The sequence below is a fragment of the Martes martes genome (assembly GCF_963455335.1).
Source record: "Martes martes genome assembly, chromosome: 10".
Classification (NCBI taxonomy): domain Eukaryota; kingdom Metazoa; phylum Chordata; class Mammalia; order Carnivora; family Mustelidae; genus Martes; species Martes martes.
The window spans coordinates 78,060,559-78,086,249 of record NC_137898.1 but is presented as its reverse complement, the minus strand read 5'-3'; the positions used below and the strand labels follow the sequence as shown (position 1 = coordinate 78,086,249).

The 25,691-nt window shown below is 44.0% G+C and overlaps 1 protein-coding gene across 1 annotated transcript in view; it reads right to left on the bottom strand.

Annotated features, from left to right (window-relative positions):
- Nucleotides 1-1,964: 1,964 nt before the first annotated feature.
- The window catches only part of PIWIL4 (piwi like RNA-mediated gene silencing 4), a gene marked incomplete at its 5' end in the record, with an annotated part of 46,204 nt that continues 22,477 nt past the window's right edge, over nt 1,965-25,691 (bottom strand). Inside the window, 11 exons of the mRNA XM_080816369.1 lie at nt 1,965-2,510; nt 3,217-3,364; nt 3,475-3,600; nt 5,154-5,307; nt 6,698-6,768; nt 9,373-9,476; nt 10,455-10,655; nt 15,303-15,375; nt 17,965-18,149; nt 20,845-20,956; nt 23,250-23,367. Of these exons, the coding sequence (XP_080672495.1) occupies nt 2,394-2,510; nt 3,217-3,364; nt 3,475-3,600; nt 5,154-5,307; nt 6,698-6,768; nt 9,373-9,476; nt 10,455-10,655; nt 15,303-15,375; nt 17,965-18,149; nt 20,845-20,956; nt 23,250-23,367 (1,409 nt within the window). The 3' untranslated portion in view covers nt 1,965-2,393. The remainder of the gene's footprint in view (nt 2,511-3,216; nt 3,365-3,474; nt 3,601-5,153; nt 5,308-6,697; nt 6,769-9,372; nt 9,477-10,454; nt 10,656-15,302; nt 15,376-17,964; nt 18,150-20,844; nt 20,957-23,249; nt 23,368-25,691) is intronic.

Here is a 25,691-nt window from a genome sequence, read left to right as displayed (position 1 = left end):
AACTGAATCATAAATCACCCGCAGAAATTTAAAATATTCAGATGGTCAGGCGGCCCATCAGACTGATTAAATCACTATTTCTGGAGATGGGCCTAGACACTTGTATTCTTTAAAAAAGCTTTTACACGTGGGAATTTCTATTGTTTCCAAGGTTGAGCTGCCCTGATTTATTACCAACCCCTTCTCTTATTACAGATTGGGTAACTGAGTCTCAGAGCGGGGAGATTATCAGATTCCAAATTCCACGGCTCAAAGTGTCCAAAACAGAGCACAAATGAAGATTTTCCTAATCCCGTGTTGCCCTCTTGGCCATTACTTGACCATTCTCCCACTTATCCCTGGCACCACGTGGACAAAGGGGCCAGGCTGTGCCCATATGACGGTTCTTGTCTGCCCCCTGGTGGGCTAACACAGTACGCGGAGCCACGGTCTTGGGCAGTACTTCACATGGAAAAGAGGAAGGAGCTCTCCAGGCTTCTGTACTGCTAATCTGAATGCCCCCTGTTGATTTATATAAGCCGGCGGCTAGGTCGATGGCATTTTACAAAATCCCCGCACTCGGAAAGAAGGAAACAACAGCATCAAAACAAAAACACAACCACTCTGGACCAGTACAGTGCCTTGCCTCCAAAGACTTTTATGTAACTCCAACTTGAAATCACATGAGACGCTTCCTCATCCAAGAACTCAGGGAGAAATTTTTAAGTTCTTATAGAATCTGTTATTAAGGCAGTAGGCTGTGGTTCATCTCAGATTTTGGAGTCCAACATACCTGAGGACAAATTCTAGCTCTACAATTTATGGATTTTAAAAGCTTTGGTGAGCCCCATGGTTATCTTCAGTCTTCAGTTTTATCCCCTGTAAAATGGCCTGTTGGATAAACTGTTACGGATAGTAAAGGTCTATGTAAAGCCTTCGGCTCTGGGCCTGCAGTGTCCTAACCTCCACCATCAAGCCCTGCAAAGGGTGAGTACCGCTATCACTGAAACTGACCCATAGTGGGCACCTTTTGACCAGTCCTGGGGAGAACTCCCAAGGAGGAAACAGTGTTCTCAGGGCCATCTCATGGGCTCTCACACCTAAGAGAGAACCTGCCGCCCTCCTCACACCCCTGCATGAAAGTATTGTTTCCAGAGTCCTGTTCTCATACCTGGGACATTCTCATGTATAAAGGACAAGAAGATAAGAAGCCAGCGAAGGAGACAGAGGGAGACTGAGGGACTGACACAGTAGAAGAGAAACTGGGAGAGCATGTCCTCCTAGAGGCCACTGGAGTGTCGAGGGTGGAGGAAATAACCAACCAGGTCAAATGCTGGGATCCCTTAGGAAGGCAAGGCCTGAGAACCGGCAATCTGGTTTGAGAAAGCAGAGGTAAAAGCCTTGTTGCCCTAGTGGGTGTGGTGAATTCTGACTGGAGTAAGGAATTTGGTAGACCAGGCATCGACTACTCTCTGAGAAGTTTTTCTACAAAGAAGAGCAAAGAAATGGGGTGGTCACTGGAGGAGGAAGAAGTTTGGTCTTCAAGATGGGAGGAGTAACAGCATAGGGGCGATGATGCCGGGAGTGATCCAGTGTGAGGGAGGAATGGCTGCCGCAGGAGGGAGAGGGAGAATTCCCAGAGCAGGAGAGGGATTTGGTACCCGCAGGAGCAGTGACAGGGTTCATTTACGATGATGGGGGGGGGTCCACACACAGCTGCCCTGCAGTGGGTGCAGGGGACGGGGCCTGGGCCAGCCCTCTTCTTTTGGAATCCGTTTTCTCAGTGCGGTGGGAGGCAAGGTCATCAATGAGAGCACCTGCTTATAAATGAGATCAAGCACCTTCAGGAGAGCAGGAGGTATTCTCCAGTTCCGAGACATCGCTCAGAGGGTGGTGGTGTGGTTAGTGGGTAAGTCTGTGCTGAAAACCAATCATGGGGTCTGCATGTAACTTCAACTGAAATTCAAACAACAGTAAACACATATGCAATGCTCTGAATTTTATTTTCTAATAACTATTTGAACCACTCTACAAAACGTTCTACAATATTATTTAACAAAACGTGGGCAAAATTTAAGGTGGGAATTAGATCCCATTTCCCTACCATCAAAAACACCTTGCAAGCACTTATTTTCTTAGAGGATGTTCAGTTTGTGGAATTCCTTGCGGATGATGGCACATTTTAATTCCATTTACCAGCACGGGGATTTTCCACGAGCATAAAACTCTTCAAAATAAAACACTACGCATTTCTTTTGAACCACCTCAGATTAAGCTGTGTTGGGTGTTTTTCCAAAAGTTGAAACTTAGCTCAATCTCCTTTCCCCAGCCACAGCCTCGCACCCGCGGCAGGTCTGTACAAAATCTACCCACTCCTCAGATGGTGCATCTTGGGATGCGCATAGTTTCCGTCATCACAGGTAGAAGAGAGAGTTGGCTAATTCCAGACTTGGTTCTTTGTGAATGCTCTGTGCTACCAGAAAGGTCAGCTTGTGCGCGTACTGACAGGGGGCTGGGATGCTGATTAAGCCCTGAGGAGAAAACATATTGACAGCAATTACGAGGTTTGCCTGTTCTTTAGAGTAATCTGTGTTCCTGAGTTTTATCCTCTGCTAATTCCATACACAGCAGAATGCATTCACAAGTAAACCACCTAAACTCAACCAACAAAGGGCAACCGCATCACAGGGAGCACAGACTCACCAGGCGAGATGGGGTTGGGGGCCCGTCTGGCTCCACAGAGCTGGGAGCTGGGAGCCATCACACTTAGCACTCATCTAAGTTTCCTGTGACTTGAGGCTCCAAGGGGCTCAGAGCAAACCTTGGCCTTGGACTTAGACAGCGGCCCTCGGCTTTGTGCACGGAAACACAGAACAGATGCATCCTTACGTTCCCACCACACACGGTGTCTGAGTTGGCTTCAATTTCCTCAACCGCAACTTGGAAATAACACCCTGATTTCCTCCCTAGTGCACTTAAGACAATGCACAGAATAAGGTCCTCCGGGAATGATTAATACTAGTGCTAGAAGTAATAATAATAATGTTAACAGTTATTGCTGCTTCGTTTCTATGACAGACTGGGTTTCTCCTACTGTGGACTCAGGACTCATTCATTCATTCACGCATGCATGCATTCATTCATTCCTCCTTTGGGAAGTCTGGCGTCATGCTGGGTGAGCTGGGTGACGACCCCAGGCGGGAACGCCACGTGTCAGTGTCCCACAGCATCACTCACCGGCCAGTTGTAGTAGAGGTGGCACAGTTTGAAGGTGAGTCTCTGCATGTGGTCGGGCTTCAAGCCGTTGTCGTCATAGATGACATTATAGTGGGTGGGGGTAACCGTTCCCTGGCGGGCTGCCTGACTGATCAGGTAGAAGTCGTACCTGAGCGGAAAACGGGCAGGAGTGTGAGAAAGAGGGCCAACCGAGGAGGCCCAACGTGAAGACCAGGCAGTGAACACTCCGCGGAAAACTGGCTTTCGAACAGCACTTGCCATTCAGGACGTGTGGCCTCAGAGTCCACCACGGTGCCGAGCGGCGGGTTCTGCACCGACCGGTTCATTTCGGTGAAGAATCGGGGCGCGCCCTTCTTCCTGACCACGATCACCGACAGCTTGGCACTTGGAACCAGAAAGGCAGAAAGGGAGATGCAGAGAGCCAAAACCAAGCCCGCAGATTTCTAGTCATCTTTTTTGGTAATTTCTAGATAAATTCATCCATTCATTAGAAAAACACTGCCAAATGAAGAAAGTAAAAATTATCCCCAACATCAACTCCCCCCCAAGATACACAGTTTTCAAAATTAGAGGTTGTTCTTCCTTGTGGCAAGAGTGTGCTATGTCCAGTCACTCGGCTGGTTTCTATCCCTTGAAGGGGACAGGGGGGAATGGTTAGTAAGGCAATGAGCTTCAACTAGTACCTCTAAAGGAAGACTTTCCAGAATTTTCCATGGAGACAAGATTTCCTTTTTCCATTAGCAATAAGCCCCTTATTTCACCTTCACCCTTCCTCTCAATTCCTGAATAGCAAAGAGATCCACAGGTTCCTCTTATTCCTCAAATCATCGTTCCTGAATCCCACAAGACACACACCTGGGGAGGATAGATGGATGGACCGAATGTACATTTGGGCCAGATGTTGAATGACTAGGAATTAAAGTCCAGATTCAGTAAAGTCAAGGCCATATCCAAATACTGGCCATCATTCCCAAAGGAACCACTGGGATGCAAAAATTATGCGGAAATTTCACTTTAATCATTTTATTTGAAAAATATATTGTTTTCAATGTAGAAACTTTTCAGAGTTGATGTCATACTGAAAGAGAATTCCTTAGCATGGTCAACTGCTGAATGTACTCCCACTGGCCCTCAACTGCGGTTGGGAGCAGACACAGTCCCCTGAGGTCAGTGGGGAGGGAGGGACTTGGGCTGTGAGGGTCTGGACGCAGCGGCAGGTGATACTGCCCCCGCCCCAAGCCATTATACGCCCCCACCCCCGGCTGCCCGATCCTGATGCGGCCGGGTCTCAGCTCCTCCAGGGCTGACGCCTGCACCTTTGGTGTTGATGGTGTTCCAGACAGATGAACACAGGGCTCTGCTTGGAGGAAGGTGCTCCCCAAATATTTTAAGAAGCCAATTTGAGATTATCATCCTCCCCTGTTTGTCAGTTCTAATATTTTCCTTGCACCTGCCACTTGACATACTCACTACCACACCCCTGAATCCAGAAGGCTGGCGACGGGGTGAGGCGGCCCATCCGGCTCTGCCCTCCACTGCTGTCCGCACCTCCCACCCACCTTGGCCGCATACCAGGGCCCGCACTTGAAAGGGCCTGAGCCCTGGCTGATTTGGGCCTTGAATTTCAAACCACAGCATGTTTAGTCCCGTGGCTTATCAATATGTGGTGAAGTGTCTTCCCCCGACCTGGCTGGATCCCCGCGTCAGCCGCGCTGAGGACACCTGCCTTCCTCCGGGTGCCCCCACCCCCACTCCACAGAAGAGCATCCCAACAATGCTCCAAGCTGCGGGAGATCTAACCATCGGCTGTACTCACGTGATGCAGGCACAGAGCCAACCTTCACTTCGTGGAAGTAAAGAAGATGCTGGCATCTATGTATTTAACACTTCTAATGTGCTATCACTGCGAGTGTGGGGAAGGCACAGTGATTGCCTACCTGGTATTGGAACTTGCCTCTGTCACACTGCTCAGCAGCTGTGGAACCTCGTATTCAAGCAGGGTCTGAAGCTGGCCGTCCCCCACCCCGTCCCGGTACACGACCACCCGTGCGGGCAGGCCACGGTTGTGCCTGTGCCATCTGTTGAGTGCTCCTGCGGAACGAGTAGTTGGTGAGAAGAGAATGGCTCATCCAGCACCAACAAAGAGTAACATCTCCCTAGAGCTCAGGGTTTTAGAGAAGGGTGTTACTACAGACCACTGTAAAAGAGGGTAATTCCTAGACCTGAGTTGTATCTGCAATAATATAAATAATATAAAAGCGGGTAACTTTAGGGAAACATTCGGCATCTCTGCTCTTGGAGGACTCATAATTGTTTCTATGTCATAACATATTCTTGAACTTAGCGTGCCTCTTTTGTGACATTTTAATATTCAAGCAATAAATGAAGTCATGCAATAAACAAATTCCCAAAACCAAATGAATACTAATTTGGCTTCTTCAAGTCTTTAATTGCTATCGATAGATACAGGCTGGATAACTCCATGTCATTTCCTTCTCCAATGAGTGTAAATATGAAGATATAAGGAAAGGATGTGGCCGCTCCTCTGAGAGCATCTCTTACTGTGGACTCACCCAATTCAATTCTAAGTTGCACTGACAATGTGAACTCTGAGAACATCTCCACTCACTCCAACGAGAAACTGTCCCAAGAGCAGAGACCAGATAGTAAACTTCTATCAACAGAAACTTTTCATAACTACTAAAAAAAAAACAAGTTTTGAAGTGAGGGCAAAGTAACATAATACTTATTTTCATGTATACATTGGGCAATTGCTTCAGAAGAATTTATTTTCCAGGAAATTTCAGTTCAACAGAAGATGATCATATAGGTAAGGCCATAACCAACACATATCACCAAATTCACTTTTTTTAGGAAACACTACAACGTGCCCCCGCCCCCAGAGTTTATGGATGGGAAAAGTACATCAGGAGAGGAAGTGAATTGTACAAGCCACACTGCGTGCGAGGTAGTGCCAAGGCCAGGCACCGACCAGGGCTGGAGAGGAGACGGAAGCCCCAGACACTGTTCCCATCACATCCCACTACACAGAAGGCACCCTTCCCTGCCTGCCCTCTTCCCCATCTTCTCCTGCTATGCCACCCTTCATCTGCCAGCATCCTATTCTATCCCTGCCCCAAAGGCTTCCTTCCTGTTTCTACACCTCACAGCACTCTGTCACAATCCTTGTTTCTCTGGAGTAGGTTCCTTTAGTATTTGCCCTGCTTGCCAGAGCCACCAGCAGCTAAAAACTGCCCTTCCTCTTGGCTTTCTGTTTATCACACACAGAGGACAGGTGCAGCTTCGTTAACATCTGTGAGCATGAGTCAGGACAGAGCACTGGAAATCTCTAACCAGGTGACGGTCTACTTGGGCAGGCTTAGGGCATCTGCTTCCCCCGTCTGGTCTGCTACGGGCACGCGGACTCTGGGTCGGAAAGAACAGTGCTCGGAGCCCACCCACACCGCGATACTTTGAGTACCAGTCATGAAAACTTTCAAGCAATCTGCAACATCCGTCGTCGTTCTCTGGAGGATACAGCGAGAGAACCACCTAAAGTGAGAAGAACACAAAAGTGAAGTTCAGATTCAAAATGTCTGCCCTAGACATGCATTAGGATTAAGTGAAGAAAAGGAAAACAACCAGAGTGTCCGTTGGTGGGAGAACGGATAAAGATGCGCGTGTGAGCCCGCACGCACACGCATACCCAGAACACTATTCAGACACAGCAGAGAGTAAAGTCTTGCCATTTGTGACAACATGGATGGGTCCTGAGGACATTACACGAAGTGAAGTATGTCGGGCAGAGAAAGACAAGGACTGTACGTTCTCACTTATATGTGAAATTAAGAAAAAAAAAAGCTTCTAGATAGTTCGGAGGCAACGGGGGGCTGCCAGACGCAGGGGGTGGAAGTGGGGGCACTGGGTGAAGGAGATCGAAGGATACAAACTTCCTGATACAAAATAAGGAAGTCCTGGGGACGTAATGCGCAGCTTGGTGAGCACAGTTAATAATACTGTTATTACTGTATATTTATTATTTTTTTTTAGATTTTATTTATTTATTTGACAGACAGATCACAAGTAGACAGAGAGGCAGGCAGAGAGAGAGGAGGAAGCAGGCTCCCCGCTGAGCAGAGAGCCCGATTCGGGGCTCGATCCCAGGACGCCGGGATCACGACCTGAGCCGAAGGCAGCGGCTTTAACCCACTGAGCCACCCAGGCGCCCAGGCGCCCCTATTACTGTATATTTAAAAGTTGCTAAAAGAGTAGATCTTGAAAGTCCTCATCACAAGAAAAATGAATGTTATGACTATGTAATGATATTAACCAGACTCACTGTGGTGATCGTTTTGTAATACGTACAAATATCAAATCATTATGCTCAATACTGAAACTGATGTAATGTATGTCATTATGCCTCAATCGAAATAAAAAGAAACAGACATTGTGAGTAAAACTTAATGCTCATGATTTTGTATATACTACACGAGTACAAGTATATTAAGAACCCCCCTTCCCCAAAAGAAATTTGTTGGTAAGAGAAACGGAAGCATGGTACTGGCATCAGATACAGTTGGGTTCAAATCCTGGCTGGCACACTCACCAGCCATATGAACCTAAGCCTCGGTCTCCTCGTCTGTACAAAGGAAACATACAAGGCAGTAAGGTAGTTACTACCTCATAAGGTTGTAAAAATTAACTTAGATAATCTATAAAAAGGACTTAGCACGGTACTTGGCACAAAATAAGCAATAATAAATATAAACCACTACATTATTGTTACAAAGGAATTTATTAGTTTAGCAGATCTACTTTCAAAATACTCAAAGATTTCTCAGGCATAAATGTCAACTCCTATCAATAAGCCTTTTGGACTTGACATCTGAACATGATTAACTTATTTAAATTTCAGAAGAAGTTCTCTTGCTAAAGTTATTAATTAAATAAAAGCACTTGAAAAATGGAAGTCATGGCTTAGTGGTAAGTATGCATTGATATTATTATTATATAACCAATAATGACACAATGAGGAATGAGGCTAACAAATGGGAAATCCTTTATCTGCTTCATTAACGAAGTGACAAACAGGATCTCATACAAGCTGGAAGGAATCTGGAGTCCCACTGCTACTTTTCCTGTTTCTCGCCATCCCAAGTACATACTTGACCACAAATTTAATGGAGTAAACCAAATAGCTTACATCCGGGAATAAAATACGTCACGGTTCCTACAGCCTCAAAACACTCCATTTCGTTGCAAATAGTAAAACGATTCTAAGAACTACAGTTACTTAAGTACCATGACTCAATATTTAATCGTTACCGCCGAACCTGTTTCTGTTTCCAACAGCTGCATGAACAACTACACCAACCGTCCGCAAGTGTCAGTAACAAGCAGCACGTGCTGCGTGTACTGAGCCTGTGGTTTAAGCACTTTATCTCACGTTATTTCCACATACTCCCTATGAAACAGGCATTGCCAACATTCCCACTTTACAGGTGACTACAAGTGAGGCACAGCAAGCTTAAATAGCCAGACGTCAAACACAGAATAAGTACATGGCAGATCAGTATACAAATCCAAACAATGTGAAGCCAGAACTTAGCTGCTTGACGTAATGTACGTGAGGTTTCTAGTACAGGACCTGAAACAGGGCAGATGTACAGATACGTAAGAATTTCCATCATCCTTCACTTTGGGAATATGATAGGTATGTGAGTGACAGCTTGTCCTGATGTTTGCATAAATACGGTTTTTTCATAAGACTACCTATTAATATTATCAAACACATTTTTATCTGTAAGTATAATTTATGACTAAAGTGTTCATATTTTTAAAAATGAGTGAAGAGGCACCTGGTGGCTCAGTGGGTTAAGCCTCTGCCTTCAGCTCGGGTCATGATGCCAGAGTCCTGGGATTGAGCCCTGCATCCAGCTCTCTGCTCGGCAGGGAACCTGCTTCCCCCTCCCTCTCTGCCTTCCTCTCTGCCTACTTGTGATCCCTCTCTCTCTGTCAAATAAATAAGCAAAACCTTTAAAAATAAATAAATAAATAAAATAAAATGAGTGAAGAACACAAACTGTTTCCTGCTCTATGGTTTTTAGCTAAACCAAACAATAATTAGAGAATATGCTGGGGTAATTGTAAAAGCACCTGGTGATTCCGGGGTTAATACTGGCCACAAATCCAACCACCACCATTCCCTTGTTGAACTCATCTTTGCAGACATCAATACCGACCACCATCAGGGACTTTAACTGCAAAAGTAAATTTTCATGATTTAATGGAATGGGGCATTATTTCCCCAAACGATGATTTAATAAGTTTTTTTTTTTAAAACTGTCCCTAGTTATTAAATTATTTAAGTGAAGCTGCATGCCAGCGAGACCAAGGGCCAGAGGAAGCAGCCTATTAAAACAGAAACCAAAGAGACTTAAAGACGGAGGGATGGCTGTGGTATACACTTTGCTTCAGAGTCTCACTGCAGTGGCTACCACCCTTTGGGGAGATGGACAAGTGCCCGTGGTGACCCAAGAGGCTCAAGGTGAGTGGTCCGTCATTTATCCGGGCCTCTGGGCTGCAGGGATCTCAAGAAGTGCATTCCCCATTCTTTAGCTGTCTGGGGGACCCCCCACCTCGCTCCTTGGCTCTGCAGCCCCCAGGAGGCGGCTGGGGCTCTCCGCATACATCCTGCTTGCAGAAACCGGAAGGCAATGGACAACATTCCTTCACTTCTCATCCCCTCCCCTCCTTCCACAGTGGCCAACAGTTAGGGAAAGAGAAGAGGACTTTCTCAGTTCCCACCACAGTCCAAGATCAGAGGTCTGCCGGCCGCCTGAGTCCTGGGGAGCCTCCTCCAGGGTGTGGAGCTCCTCTGATGGCCAGAAGCTGCTGAAAGCTGATAAAAGCAGAGACCCTGGATTACAGATTTCCTGTAGCAGCAGCAGGGCGGCTCAAGATCGAGACCCTCCAAGTCTCTGCCAGCCCAGCTTCTCAGTCATGAGACGTGCTACCAACAGCTCACCCAAAGCTCCCGGACAACAGGAACCGCACCTCACCTTCTAGATGGGGTCCTGAGTCATGCCGGAGCCCAGTGCCCACAGACAGATGACAGACCCAACAACCACAACAAACACTTCTGGGATCATGGGAAAATACCTCCCACTTGATGTCATTGTTAAATTAAGGAAAGCATTGAGGGATTGCTAAAAGGAGAAGAGTGATAGACTGCTCACAGGGATCTCCACAGCCCACAGCTCGCCTCCAAGTTTGCAGGCCATTTGCATCACGATCTTGGTGGCAATGCTCATCACCATTCCCTGTCTGTTCAAGGTCCGCGTGAGGGCGCACTGGCTTGGCACGGGGCAGACGGAGCTCAGGTATTTTTTAATGGAATCATAGTAGCTCTTCTGATTAGAAGGCAGGATACACATTACCTAAAAGACAAAAAAAGGAAGAAAAAGTCACCTTACTTATGTTTAGAAGTAGCTTTACAAAAACTGAGGGGTGGCACGGTGGCTCAGTCAGTTAAGCGTCTGACTCTTGATTTTGGCTCAGGTCATGATCTCAAGGTCATGAGATCGAGCCCCACGTCAGGCTCCCCCGCACTTCGAGCATGTGTGCTCTGATAAACAAACAAACAAACAAAAACGAGCAGGTGGATTCTCCAAATATCTTGCCCTTAAGTTCTGAAGAAGCAAACGCTAACATATCTAAAGTTGTCTCAAATGGCCCTTAACCACTGACAATGGGTCAACGCTGCTTCAAAAGCCCTTTTCATCAGCCACCTGCTCCACAGTCCCGCTCCAAAGCTCCCCATCCCTCTGGGCTTTCACTGCCTCACATCTCTTCAGATTTGATTCTGTTAGGCTCCCCAATTCCCTCCTAACCTAGCTCCTTCTCCAGCTTCCTCCCCCCCCATTGTCGGCCCCTTCCTGTGGTTCTCCAGCTCTCACCCCCTCCCTCTGCTCCCTCAGCCTCACCCACGCATAGGCCAGGCAGAGGATTAGCTTGCACAGTAGTCTTTTCCCCCACTAGGTACTAGACAACCAAAACAAAAGAAACAAACAACAATATTTTGTTGTTGCTGTTGTTTACTGTGACCTGAGAGTAGGGATATGGGGGGAGGGAAAATAAGAAGAAAGAAGCTTCAGGTCCCCAGGTATTTTTAAATGCTGCCATCTCTGTCATTGCCCCTATTTCTTATCAGGTGCTTCTCTCCAAAGGGCCTCTCCTGACGTACCTGCATCTCCCTTCCATCTTGTACTCCTTACCTTCAAAACCGCCATATTATAGAAAACATGGGCACTGTCGTGATTAGCAGAGGCCAAATAAAGTGATTTTTCACCCATAGATCTGTTCAAAATATCATCATGTCAAGGGCTAAAATTATTTACACTTAATTACATAAAATAGGGAAATACATTTGTCAGCACAATCCTCTCAGAGGAGTCTTCCTTCCTTCCATCCTATGAATTTGGGACCAAGCAAGGTAGGGGACAGAACAAGACAGTGGTCCAGCAGGGACGGGGACCAAAAGAAGGTAGGAGACAAGTGAGATTGGCTGCCTACAGAGGATGGAGGCACAAGCGATACTTGAACAGGAGGAGCTGTGCTTCCCCCCAGAGAAGGGAGGTACAAATACGGATGTGGGGGACACACCCTGTGCTGCTGGGTTGGAACTGAAGGTGTGAACACGTGTTTAACATGTACATAGACACACATAGGGGTATGTGTGTATGTATCTACAGTCGACCCTTGAACAACACGGGTTTAAACTGTCCACGTCTGTGTCTATGCAGATTTTTCGATAAGTATAGTCCAGTACCATAAATGTAGCTCCTCTTCCTTACGATTTTAATAACATTTTCTTTTCTCCAGCTTACTTTATTGTAAGAATACAATATGGTATATATAAAATATATGGTATATATACCATTATGGTATATATGGTATATATAAAATATGGTATATATAAAATACAAAATACATGTTAATAGACTATGTTATAAGGCTTCCAGTCAACAGTCAACTAAGGAATTAAATTTGGTGGGAGTCAAGTTGTATGGAGAATTTTGGCTGTGCAGGGATCTGTACCCCTAAGCCTCACACTGTTCAAGGGTCAACTGTATCTGAGTACATATATGTAGACCCATGCTACACATACTCCTAGTTTTACCCACTGAGAAAACTGGGGAGCAGTGACACCCCAGTAACAAATGAGCACATCCAGTTGCTCAGATTTTGATTTCTAAATACTGTTCTCTACCAAAAGGCATCATAGCTCACTGGAGAAATATCTAATTCCACAGCGGGGCAGCAGAATTTCAAGATTAATTTGGAATACCTTATTGTGCTAGACAGTAAGGAAATGTCCCCCAAAAGATGGGGATATGTCAAAAAGACACAGAAGCCAATCTGAATGGGTCTTTCACTAACAAAATCAGGAACGATTTCAGCATCAAAATAGATAACAGTAGTAATAGACTGTAAGCTGGTAATAAAATAGGAAACTATGAATCCATAAGGATTTAAATAAATGAACAAAGAAATGGGGACAAAAGAAAGCTCTTCATTGTAACATAATGCTATCTACTAAATATAGAAGGAAATACAATGCTACATACTAAATGTATAAAATTAGAAAGCCACCATTTGGCAAACACCACAGTAATAATGGGTTCAGATTAAGAATTATCAATGGATTCTGAAACTAGAAGGTAAAAGTTTGATGAGAAACAGGATATTTACATACTCTCAAAGTATCTTGCTGCAAAACAAAAACAAAAGCACCTGATTAATTACAAAGAGAACTGTAGACGTACAAGAGAGAAACCTGGCAGATAGCACCTTAATTAATGGGGTACCTCCCAGTAGGACATATTAAGAAGACAGGATCGTTGCTTGATACTCCTGCCAAAAGTGCATAACCTGAATTGAATTATAAGGAAACATCAGAAAAAAACAAATTGAGGGACATTATATAAAGTAACTGATCTATACTCTTCAAAGTTGGAAGGTCATCAAAACTATGGAACTATTTCATGAAAATAGAGCTACCTTACAACCCAGCAATCGCACTACTGAGTGTTTACCCTAAAGATACGAATGTAGTGATCCAAAGGGGCACGTGAACCTGAATATTTATAGCAGCAATGTCCACAATAGCCAAACTATAGAAAGAACCCAGATGTCCATCAACAGATGAATGGATAAAGAAGATGTGGTATATATATACAATGGAATACTATGCAGCCATCAAAAGAAATGAAATCTTACCATTTGTGATGACATGGATGGAACTAGAGGGTATCATGCTTAGCGAAATAAGTCAATCAGAGAAAGACAATTATCATACGATCTCCCTGATATAAGGAAGTTGAGAGGCAACGTGGGAGGTTTGGGGGGTAGGAAAGGAATAAATGAAACAAGATGGGATCGGGAGGGAGACAAACCGTAAAAGACTCTTAATCTCATAAAACAAAATGAGGGTTGCTGAGGGGAGGGGGGTCGGGAGAGGGTGGTGGGGTTATGGACATTAGGGAGGGTATGTGCTATGATGAGTGCTGTGAAGTGTGTAAACCTGGTGATTCATAGACCTGTACCCCTGGGGCTATAATACATTATATGTTAACAAAAAAAATTTTTTTTAAACTATGGAACTATTTCAGATTGAAGGAGGGTCTAAAGAGACAACACGACCAAGTGCAATGCATCAGATCCTTTTACTAGAGAGGACATATTTTGAGGACAGAAATGCGAATGGAGTCTGTGGATTAGCTGGTCTTACTGTTTCCTCATTTTGATGGTTGTCCTATGGTTCTGTAGGAGAGTGTCCTTGCTTGTAGAGAAGATGCACTGAAGTATTCAAGGGAAATGGGGCATCAAATCTGTAACCTACTCTCAAATGGTTCAGGAAAAAAGAGCACAGACAGATAGATAGATACAGAAAGGAAGGAAACAATAAAACAAATAGGATAAAATGTCAACAATTGGAGGATCTGGGTGACCGGTATATGGCAGTTCTTTGTAGTATTCTTATTATCTGTTTTTATTTTATTTTTAAGGAAAAGAAATGCTCTTAGGGTTAGAATTCCTTTTGTTCACTACATCATCCTTATGGGCCTTTTTTGTGTCTGACTAGAAGAGAAACAGACATGGCCAAGCTGCTCTGTGGGAAATGCAGAGAGGGATGCTGGGAGCCTGGACGCATACATTGAACAGGTAAGACACTGTGGTGCAGTGAGAAGTGGGGCCTGGGAGAAGAGGAAGCATTTCCAAGAAATAGGGATGGCTGAGAGATTTTTCAGAATAAGGATGCCAATTTTAACTTGTCTGCAGTGTTGGGGTATGCTCTAATAATGCCTTGGTCCCAAACCCTCCGCCAAGTCAACTACACCCGTGCACACGCGCAGTGCTCTGGGAAATGAGGCCGCTGTGGGAGCTGACGCAGTGCACGGGGAATGGCGCTCGTGAAAGAGGCGAGAATCCAGCGGCAGCAGCCATAGGTGACATGGGAAAATCTAAGCCCTCCAAGAACCCACTGAAACACTGGGAGCCCCAGCATTTATGGGATACGATGGGAGTCACTTTATCTTAAATCTTAAATAAATATGTAGACATCCAAGAGGATAAGATAGAGGTACAAACAAGTATTTAAAAATTAACATTGGGGCGCCTGGGTGGCTAAGTCGTTGAGCGTCTGTCTTCAGCTCAGGTCATGATCCCAGAGTCCTGGGAACTAAAGGCCCCACATCAGGCTCCCTGCTTGCCGGGAAGCCTGCTTTTCCCTCTCTCACTCCCCCTGCTTGTGTTCCCTCTCTCTGTGTCTCTTCCTGTCAAACAAATAAACAAAATCTTTTAAAAAAATTAAAATTAACATTAACATTAGAAATATGAAAAGGAAATAAAATACTGATTAAAATACTAAGATTAATACTTTCTTGGGTTCTTGGGGAAATGCACAGCCATTTGCAAACATATTATAGGAGAATGTGCTCACATTCCTTCTTCCAAGGAAAGACTATTAGATATAAAGAAAAAATAAAAATTACACATCAAAATAAAAATTATCCTATACTTACCAACTGAACATTAGGATCAACGTGTCTCTGTAGAGCACTAAGGAATGCAGCTGGATTTTCTTGTACTTTGATGCTACATAAAAAGATTAATTTTGAGGATATATAATTCCCTTTTTAGTAACACATAATCATATAGAGTTAAAAGTAATTCAGATTTTTATAATCCCACTACAAGATAACACCAAAACACTTACTAATCATTTTTTATTAGCTTAGAAATAGTCTGGTGGAAACTGCGAATTTCTCAGTTGTATATATCCCTACAATTAATAATTCCATAGTCCAAAATGAGGTTGAACGTGAGGTTTTGAAATCACGAGTCTCAATACTAAGCATATGAAACTGGTTCGAGTTAAACTGGGATTAAGGTTTCTTTAATACTGAATCCCCACAAGAACCTTAAAAGTCTCAAAAATCATCAAATGAATGAGACCAGGCTATTCAGCTTATCCGAATGGTTCCGACTAAAAGATTATTTTTTTCCTCCGTGACCGCTCGTTTGGAGCCTGGACTATTTAGCCTGTACCAGTCAGTCAGCAAGTACGTATCTGTTCTGTGCTCACATTATGTTAGGAGCCAGACGCCGTAGAAGTAATTCCCACACAGAGGACTTCACAGATTCTCTGTGTAGAATCAGCTTCTGAGAGGCGGACAGGCTGGATGGTCCTAATGCCCAGCGGCCTTTTCAGCCTTGCCCAGCAGGTGGCAGGACCCCGGTTCCCTGCTCACTGATTCTAACTGAGCGCGGGGGATGGCCCGCAGCTCTGTTAAAACAACTAAACATTCCTGACTTTTCCAAATCAATCTCTTGCACACGCAGTCTCAGCCTCCATCTACTATCCATTCTTTCCAAACTCATAAGGCAAATGTTTCAGATAGGAGGACCTAGGCATATAAATCCAACAACCAAGGGGCCCCTGGGTGGCTCAGTCATCTAAACACCCAGCTCTTGATTTCCTTTCAGGTCATGACCTCAGAGTCGTGAGATCGAGCCCCACATTGGGCTCCAGGCTAGGCAAGGACCCTACTTAAGAATCTCTCTCTCTCCCTCCCCACTCTCCCTCTCTAAAATAAATAAATAAATAAAAATAAAACACAAATGGGAAAGTTAAAAGAATGAAATAAAATATGGGCTTTCAGGGCCCCTGGGTGGCTCAGTCATTAAGCGTCTATCTTTGGCTCAGGTCGTGATCCCAGGCTCCTGGCATCTAGCCCCACATCCGGCTCACTCCTCGGCGGGAGGCCTGCTTCTCCCTCTCCACTCCCCTTGCGTGTGTTTCCTCTCTCTCTGTGTCTCTCTCTGTCAAATAAATAAATAAAATCTTTTAAAAAATAAAATAAAATTAAATTTTAAAAAGGGCTTTCAAATAAAACAGGCTAAGAAAAGAACACGGCACAAGCTTGTGCATGGAATTCATATAAGAAAGAGCTCGCACCATCACCCCAGGGTCTGTGATTGGGGCTTCTTTAATTCATCTTTTCCTGCTTTTTTAGCTCCTGGGTTAAAAGAAATTAGAGCAGGTGAAACTGAAACCAGACGATTTGTTAACAGATGTGATAAGAGGACCATTCTAACTACAGTGTAAAATGAGACTTTGGGGACATTGATGGTTTTCAACAATGCCTGTACTGCTGATGCAATTAATTAGTAACCACTTGTTTAAAGAATAACTTCCCACCTTGTCAATTAGGACATTTGCCCCTTCACTATTGCAGCAATAAAAAGAAGTATGTATTCCTCTTTATGAAGCATATGAAGCTCAATAAAATGAGGCATGACCAATTCAATTGCTTTCCTAAAAGCAAACAAGATCCAATTCTGAGTAACTGGATATGTAGGGATCCCTTACTAAACTGAGAGCAATTCCTTCATCTTTCTCATCCCCAGCAAATGGCATAGCATCTAGTATTCAGCAGACACTCAATCAATGTTCAAAGAATAATGTCCTTGGTTTTATCAGAGAACTATCTAAATAATCTTGGGCTACAGTAACAGAATCAGAAAAGCCTATTTCAGATCTATTTTTACATTAAATTTTTTTAGGGTGTATTTATTTAAGAGAGAGTGGTTGAGGTAGAAGGGCAGAGGGATAGAGAGAGAAACTCAAGCAGGCTCCATGCCCAGTGCAGAGCCTGATGCAAGGCTAGATCTCATGACCCTGAAATGACGACCTGAGCTGAAAGTCAGATGCTTAATCAACTATACTACCCAGGCGCCCCTCTTTCTTATGTTAAATTTTAAGACATAAAATCAAATAAGTCAGGAAATGCAACTTTTATATCTTTCAATATCCTGTTTCCTCTTAAGTTTTATAAATAACTGATATGAAATAATTAAGGGGGAAAAAAGTTAATGGATTTATTAAGGACTTATGGCCCAACTAGTACTGAAAAGATCTTGGGGGTAATGAGACTATTTCCTAAAGCACTGTGAAAGCAGTTGTATAAAGACCAACATAAAATATGTTTTAACTGTATAAAACTTCAGTCACTACAAAATCTATCTACTCATAACTATTTTGTTAGTACAAGAAAACTATTTTCTTGGTATTAGGAAACTTTACTGAGCTAAAGCTTTTGTAGCTACATCAGCCATCCTTTCTGATCTTTAAACCAAATTAACAGATGAAAACAGCTGGGACAATTTTCCGTGTATTCTCACGTTTTGGGGTAGTCCACATTAAATCCCATGGAACTTCCAACTCTTCTCAAGCAGTGTAGAAAATCCTCGGTCACTTTTTCATCTCTGTTGCTGCATATAATCAACCATTTATTCAAAGACTGTGCACTTAAAATCTTGCAATTTCGCATATCCTTGGACCACTCAGCAGCAGACCCAGGCTGACACTGAGAAAAATAATGATCATGAAAGGTTTGAGCACATTTATTCAGAGAGCAGCTAAACAAAAGTAGTGCAAAGATGGTCCACATTCATCATAAGAGACCTGTTTAGTACAGTTTGCTATTCACAGACTTAAAACACTGATCCAAGCACTGCACATCTGGACAGAGTACATGGGCTTCCTGGAAGGGGAGGCATCTGAGCATCACCGCAGGCCAGCCAGTCCCTGGCTGCAGACAGTTGGGTAAGTCGCTTTACCTCGTGCTGCTGCTGTGTGCAAAGAAAGGTGTCTGGTTCAAAGATCTCCAGGTTCCCTTCCAGCTCTAAGATCGATGGTCTTTAATATGAATGCTGCAGGCCAGTGGGCTGTCTGACTCGGTCTCCTGACGCAGAAAGCTATCTGAAGGGGAAAATGCTGACTACTCATACTCCAGGGCATCCAACTACAGCTCACAAACGCTACGGGGAAGTTAAGAACATGCATCACGCCAGGAGTAGCTACGTCTAGGAGCAAAGATGAGGCCAGGGCACAAGCTCCTTTCTCACTCTTGGACAGTTCCTGCCCCAAGGGACCAGGAAAACTATGCTCCCTGCACTGAAAAGGGGAGACTTTAGACGGGTTACCAGCCTTCTGCTGATATCCACAGACTGGAACTGAACGGAATATCCTTGGTCCCGTGGGCTGGGAAGAGCCACTGTTAGAGTTGAAGAGGACCACACTGTAATGGAGTCCCTGGCGATTCGGCCTGGCTATCTCCCGAGAGCTTGTCAGAAACACTGAGTCCTGGGGCCCATCCCAGCCCCACTGAATCGGAATCTGCATGTTAACATGTTCCCAGTCACTCGTCAGCACATGAGCCCCTAAGGAAGTATTACGATCCCCTTGTTCCACAGACTCCCCAGCTATGGCTGAGAGACATTATGGAGGCAGTTGGTGCCAGTGACAGATTTACACTGGTCTTCCTGAGGCTGCAATCAGGAAGGCTGTACTTCCCACCAAACTCTGAAATCCAACCACAGGCACCCTCATAATGCCCCGCCATTAGGTGGCCAGGCCGGGACTCAGTTCCAGGAGGTGACCTTAGCAAAAGAAGGACAAGGGTAGCCTGCCATCGCTGGTTCTCTCTGGAGTCGCGGTTCATTCTTTCCATTACTACCAGCACGAGGAGAGCCACGGCCCTCTCACCTCACTCCTACTTGTTATGGGCTGGCGGAAGACCCAGGACAACTGCCCCCAAACACTCTGAGGCCTGTGAATCTTTGTCTACTAAGTTCCTAGAACCCAAGTTCAGAAAACCAAGCAGCCCAGGACACCGACAACGCTCACCAGCCAGGACCACCGCTAGGGGGCGCCTTCTCCCATTTCAGTGCCCCTTCTAAGAAAAACCATTTTCCACTCTACAGAAACGCAACAAAAAAGCTCTGAGAAATATGATTTTGCTTACAGAGATGATGAGACAGACCATATTAAATATTTATAACCTGCTTCATATGTGGAACCGAAACTGACCTTCTCTTTACTGACTCCTGACCAAAATCTTTTTTTTTTTTTTTTCCTGACCAAAATCTTAATGGGGACCTACTTTTTGTACTTTACACACTTTGGTTCTGTCTTGTTTTTAAAAGTAGTTTTTCCTCAGCTTCTCAGTGAGGGTTTTGGTAACTTGGATGGATGACAGAAAAGAAATGCTGAAAAATTCCCGTGCCACCAGCACAAAACTTCCATTTCTCAGTTACATTCATTTAGACATGTCACCTGAGAAAGATGAGAAGAGGGCCTTTAAAAATAAAATATGTAACTGGCTTTAAAAATGAGCTAAACTATGGGAAAAGTAGAAAGATAATGCACCAGTTGCATAAAATAGGTTCATTTCTTCAACTGCAGCCTGAAAGAGAAGTGTCTCTTCAGGTTTCAGAAAGCCCCTTTAACTAAGTGCTGTGTGGCTACAGACGGGCTCTGGGCACATTCCTTCATGTTGATGCCAACTGAGCAGCATTTTACTTGGAGGAAAAGAACGAACCCCTGTATCAGAAAACATAGTCTAGGAGCTCCTGGGTGGCTCAGTGGGTTAAGGCCTCTGCCTTCAGCTCAGGTCATGATCTCAGGGTCCTGGGATCGAGCCACGCATGGGCTCTCTGCTCGGCAGGGAGCCTGCTTCCTCCTCTCTCTCTCTCTGCCTACTTGTGATCTCTGTCTGTCAAATAAATAAATAAAAATCTTAAAAAAAAAAAAAAAGAAAACGTAGTCTATTGGAATTACCTCTCACCAGTTAAAACATTTTCTCAGGTACTATGGAGTGAGTGTGTCTGTGTGTGTGTGTGTGTGTGTGTGTGTGTGTGTGTGTGTATGTGTGTGAGAGAGAGAGATACGAGAGTACTGTTAACACCTAATAACAGGTGGGCATATTTTAATAGTCATAGCCTAAAATACACATTTTTCTAATGCATCTTTAAATGAGAAACCAAACCACATTGACCTAAATCACAATCAGTGGGTGCTGATAAGTCCTCGTAAGTATACTCAGATTGAAAAGGAAAACAGAGGGGACTTCAAGGTTTAGGACAAAGGCATGTCCATGTGAACATGGACATAGAGAAACCAAATGACTATTATAAGCCCACTAGTCACCCCTGCATATGATCAAACACATACATATTCAAGTAAATACTTTAAAGTGCAAATAGGATCACAGTACTTACTACATGGTCTTGCATTAATATTTTTTCTGAAGGCAAAACCCGCCCGGTCAGAGACATCTGGCATCCAAAATGCAGCCCCCAGGTCTCCAGCTCAAAACGAGCATCCTTGTTTCTGTTGATAGAGTTGAGTTTTAAATCATTAATAATTTCCTAAAGAATTCTGATCATTAGAGAAATATAACTTACTGAATTGTTCAAAGACTAATTTTTTTTTAGGATTCCTGACTTCTATTTCTACTCACCATTTCCCCCCCCCTCAAACAAATGATGGGGACAACCGAATCCATTTGGGACACGCAGAGATGAAGAAGGTTTCTGGTGTGGCACCCTGGTCAGCAAAATGGGCCTGTGAGCCAGACAGACCCTGGTTTCACTCCTAGTGCTGATATTTCACAATATGTGACCTTGAGTAAGACTCGAATTTTTTAAAGCTACCGTTTCCTTATTGGTAAAATGTAGGGATAATAAGCTTAGCAACTTCCGAGGGTTGATGTTAAAGATCAAGCTGATGTGGAAACCCCTACCACAGAACCTGGCGCATGCTGTGTGCTCAAGAGAGGTGAGTCATCTCTCCCGATAATAAACATGTTGATAAAGAGGCATTATGGAGCCTCTGCATGTGGAGATGTCTTCTGTGAATATCTGAACTGGTTGGCCTAGGAGTGGATGAAAGATGACAAAGGAAGGGAACATACAGACTTGGGCTTTGGAAGGTTCATAGGATAGACGGCAGGAGGAAGATCGTGAGGAGAATATTAATGTCAGCAGTAATCACGGCTTTATATTTGTATGGTGCTTTCAGAATAACTAGTAAACCTTAATCGTAGTTGATGTGTGATCTCCTTGGATTATGATACATGGTCATCTCTAGCAAGCGCTAAGTTCCTTCAGGAGAGCAAGCATGCCGACTTTGCCTCCAGGCCTTCGACATGGCAGCCGGCACAAGGGGAGCCAGGCCCTCACTAGAGAGACGGATGAGACTCATGCTTTACCTCGCAAAGCTTCCCCTCTCTCTCTAGGGGAGCTCAAACCTCCTTACACGGGCTCTCTGCAACAGCTCATTATTTCCATCTAGTAATGCTCTGTCTGGTCTGGTCACATGGAATACTTTGAATTAATTATTTGGCTTCAGATACTATCTGCTCAATGGGTGAAGTAATCGCCAGTCAAGAAACTGGCTCCTGAAGCCGATGGGATTTCTGAAAGATGGCAAGGAGAGGCATCCGGGAGAGTAATCCACAGCCCAGAATAAGGGGAGAGAAGCATCTCCAGGAGGTGTAAGGCTGAGGGATATCCAGGATAAATGACGTGAAGTGTAGCCATAAAATGGAAAACTATGAGACCACGAGCGTAACAGAAACACACATTTACCCTACAGAAATGTTCAAGAAAAAGCACATTATAAAACACGATGTACAGTACTTTGCCATTTTCCTAAAAAGAACATGATTATATGCATTTGAAAATATCAGAGACAATATACACCATTCAGTTATGATTCATTCATGCATGAGATAAATGTTTACTGAGTGTGCACACACATGCATTCTTTTTTGTTTGCAGAAATTTCCAAGTTCATCCTCCAAATTTTTTATCTTTAAAGAAAAAAAGACCATTCTACAATGTTGTCCAGCAGAAATATAAAGCCATCCACATACATAATTTTTAAGTTTTCTAATAGCCGCATTAAAAAAAGTAAAAACCACCAAGTAAAACTATTTTGAAAATATATGTCCTCTAGCCCAATAAATTCAAAATGTGATCATTCCAAGATGTGGCAGTAACCGCATTCCATATGCCCTGCAGTGTCATGAGGTTACAGCACTGGACAGCAACGTTTTCGTAGGTCAGAAGGGAGAAACGGGAGCCGCTTGTTACTGGCATTCCAGGTGACAGCAAACTGTCAGAATGAGGACAGGAATGCAGCGTGAGGGTAGACGGGCTAAACCAAAGGGCACAAAGGTATTCCTAAGTTTAAAGATTGCACAGTAGAATCTTTCTAACGATCAATGTGCTGAGGCCACCATATGAAGATCTGAACATTCTCAATCTCGAATATGGGGGGGTCTGCTGTGGTTCTGTTTTCTGTTTTTATAATCTCCAACCCTTTCCTTCATTCAAATGTTTATCCAACAGAGGAGGGTCATCTGGTTGAAGCTGGATGGTACTTCGGCCCGCGTGGGCTCCAACCTCCTCCCCTCCAGCCCCGTCCAACCTCCTCCCCCCCGACCCCGTCTGTGATCCCTGAGGCATCAGGGATGAACGTCTGGCTCTGGACCTCACAACCCAAAGGTGCCTTGCCCTGAGTCAACAGCAAAGAGACATTCCGTCAAGGAATGAGACATTCTGTAGACCATCCAATTCCGTAAACCAAGCCTGAGGCAGGATACACTCTGGCCCAGTACCTCTGAATGTCGTCAGCGAGCCTGGCCAGTCGCTGCTGCCTTCCCATAGGGCTGAGACGCGTTTCTCCAGCCATGGCCTTCATCAGCTGGAAATCAGAGGTTGCCTGGCGGGTCAGCCCTATTAATGGAAGTGAAAACGAAGCGAAAATGAACAGCATGCAATGTAACCCAGCCCAGCTCTGCCAGATTTTAAGCTTTGCACCTAAATTGACTCGGATCTAGCCTACGGATAGCATTGTCCCCCCAAAATGCAAGCTCCTCATGTCATTCTAAATTTTCTAGCAACCATGTTTTGAAAAGCCAAAAACAGGGGCACCTGGGTGGCTCAGTCGGTTAAGCATCCGACTCCTGCTTTCAGCTCAGGTCATGATCCCAGGGTCGTGAGACGGAGCCCCGGCTCAGCTCTCTGAGAGTCTGCTTGAGACTCCCTTCCTCTCCCTTTGCCCCTCCCCCTGCTTGCTCTCTCTCTCTAAAATAAGTTGATCTGTTTTTCAAAAAGCCAAAAAAAAAAATGAATTCGAATAGTATATATTACTTAATTCAATATATCCAAAATGTTATCAATTCAACATGTGATCAATATTTAAAAAATTAATAAGTGATTTTCCCTATTTTCTCACATTAAGTCTTAAAAATCCAGTGTGTATTTTATACTCACAGCCTGTCTCTAGCTGGCCCTTCAGTTGCACTGGCCACATATCCAGGGCTCAGTAACCCTATATGGTCAGTGGCTATCAAATGGGACTGTGCAGATCCAGATTATCAGAACGCCATTAAGAATGAGCAGCATCCCTCCCTTCGAGAATTACATCCTTACTGATTTTTCTAATTGTGAAATAAATATATACCCATTGTAACTGATAACAAAATGTAAAAGGTGGAAAGTCCTCCTTGCTTGGTCCCGCCCTATTAATCAAATGAACATGATCAAAAGTGCTCGTATTCTACTGTAGGGTGAGAATTACCTTCTAGAACTCACGCAGAAGGAAAACAAGGATCCTTTTGGCACCACACGAACAATGTACCTGAGGAAAATCAAAGTCCTATTGCTTCCCACACTAATGAAGCTCAAAAATGCTGGAGAGAAGCTGGGATTCAGCAATTTCACTACTAGGTATTTACACCCCCCAAAAATGAAAACACTAATTCAAAAAGATATATGCACCCCTATGTTTACTGCAGTATTCTTTACAATAGCCAAGATATGGAAGCAGCCCAAGTGTCCATCAATAGATGAATGGATAAAGATGATGTGGGGTGTAGAGATATATATATATACATATATGTATATATGTGTGTGTGTATATATATACACACACACACGCATACACATATATATACATGCGTACACACACACACACAAACATACATACATACACAAATGGAATATTATCAGCCATAAAAAAGAATGAAATATTGCCATCTGTAACAACACGGATGGATCTAGACAGTAGAACGTCAAATGAATTCAGTCAGAATGAGAAAAACAACTAACATATGATTTCGCTCATATGTAGAATTTAAGAAATAAAACAAACAAAGAAAAAAAGAGACAAACAGAAGTACAGACTCCTAAATTAAAAAACAAACTGGTGGATGCCAGAGGGGAGTTGCGGGGGTGGGGGGTGAGCGAGGTGAAGGGGACTAAGAGCCCACCCATCGGATGAGCACTGAGGAATGTACAGAATCATTGAACCACCATATTGTACACCTGAAACTAATTTATGTACAGTACTGTACATAACTGTACTGGAATTAAAAAGATAAATGAATTTTAAGAAAGAATATTCAGGCACAAGGGACAGCTAACGCAAAGGCAGTGAGGTAAGAGTACACGTGGTGTTACCATTGGTAAACTAGTCCTGGATTAGAAAACTTTGACCGTGAGAGTTTATCTCTTATTAAGTTACTAGCAGCTCTAGAGTCTCTCCCAAATAAAGTAATTCGGACTGGTTCTTTGACTACTCCTTTTTAGCTCACTCTAATTAGATAACACCACTGTAAAGGTTTCTGGTTCTGGTTTCAATTAACTCCCTTGAATCCTCTCGCTCATTCTGGGATGAGAAGGATCATAAAAAAGAAATTAAGATCTGAAGTTGAACAGGTAAAAGTTTAAATCCTAAATTCTGAGGTGCCTGGGTGGCTTAGGCTGTTACCGTCTGCCTTCAGCTCAGGTCATGATCCGGCAGTCCAGGGTTCATGCCCCATATCAGGCTCCCTGCTCAGCGTGGAATCGGTTTCTCCCTCTCCCTCTGCCCCTCCTGCCATTCAGGTCTCTCTCTCCTGCTCACTCTCCCTCTCTTTTTGCCTCTCCACCTGCTCCTTCTCTCTCTCCCACTCACCCTTTCTTTCAAATAAATAAATAAATAAAATCTTATTAAAAATCCTAAATTCTGCCCATTAAAAGACATGGGACTAAGAGCAAGCTGCCAGCTTCGGCTC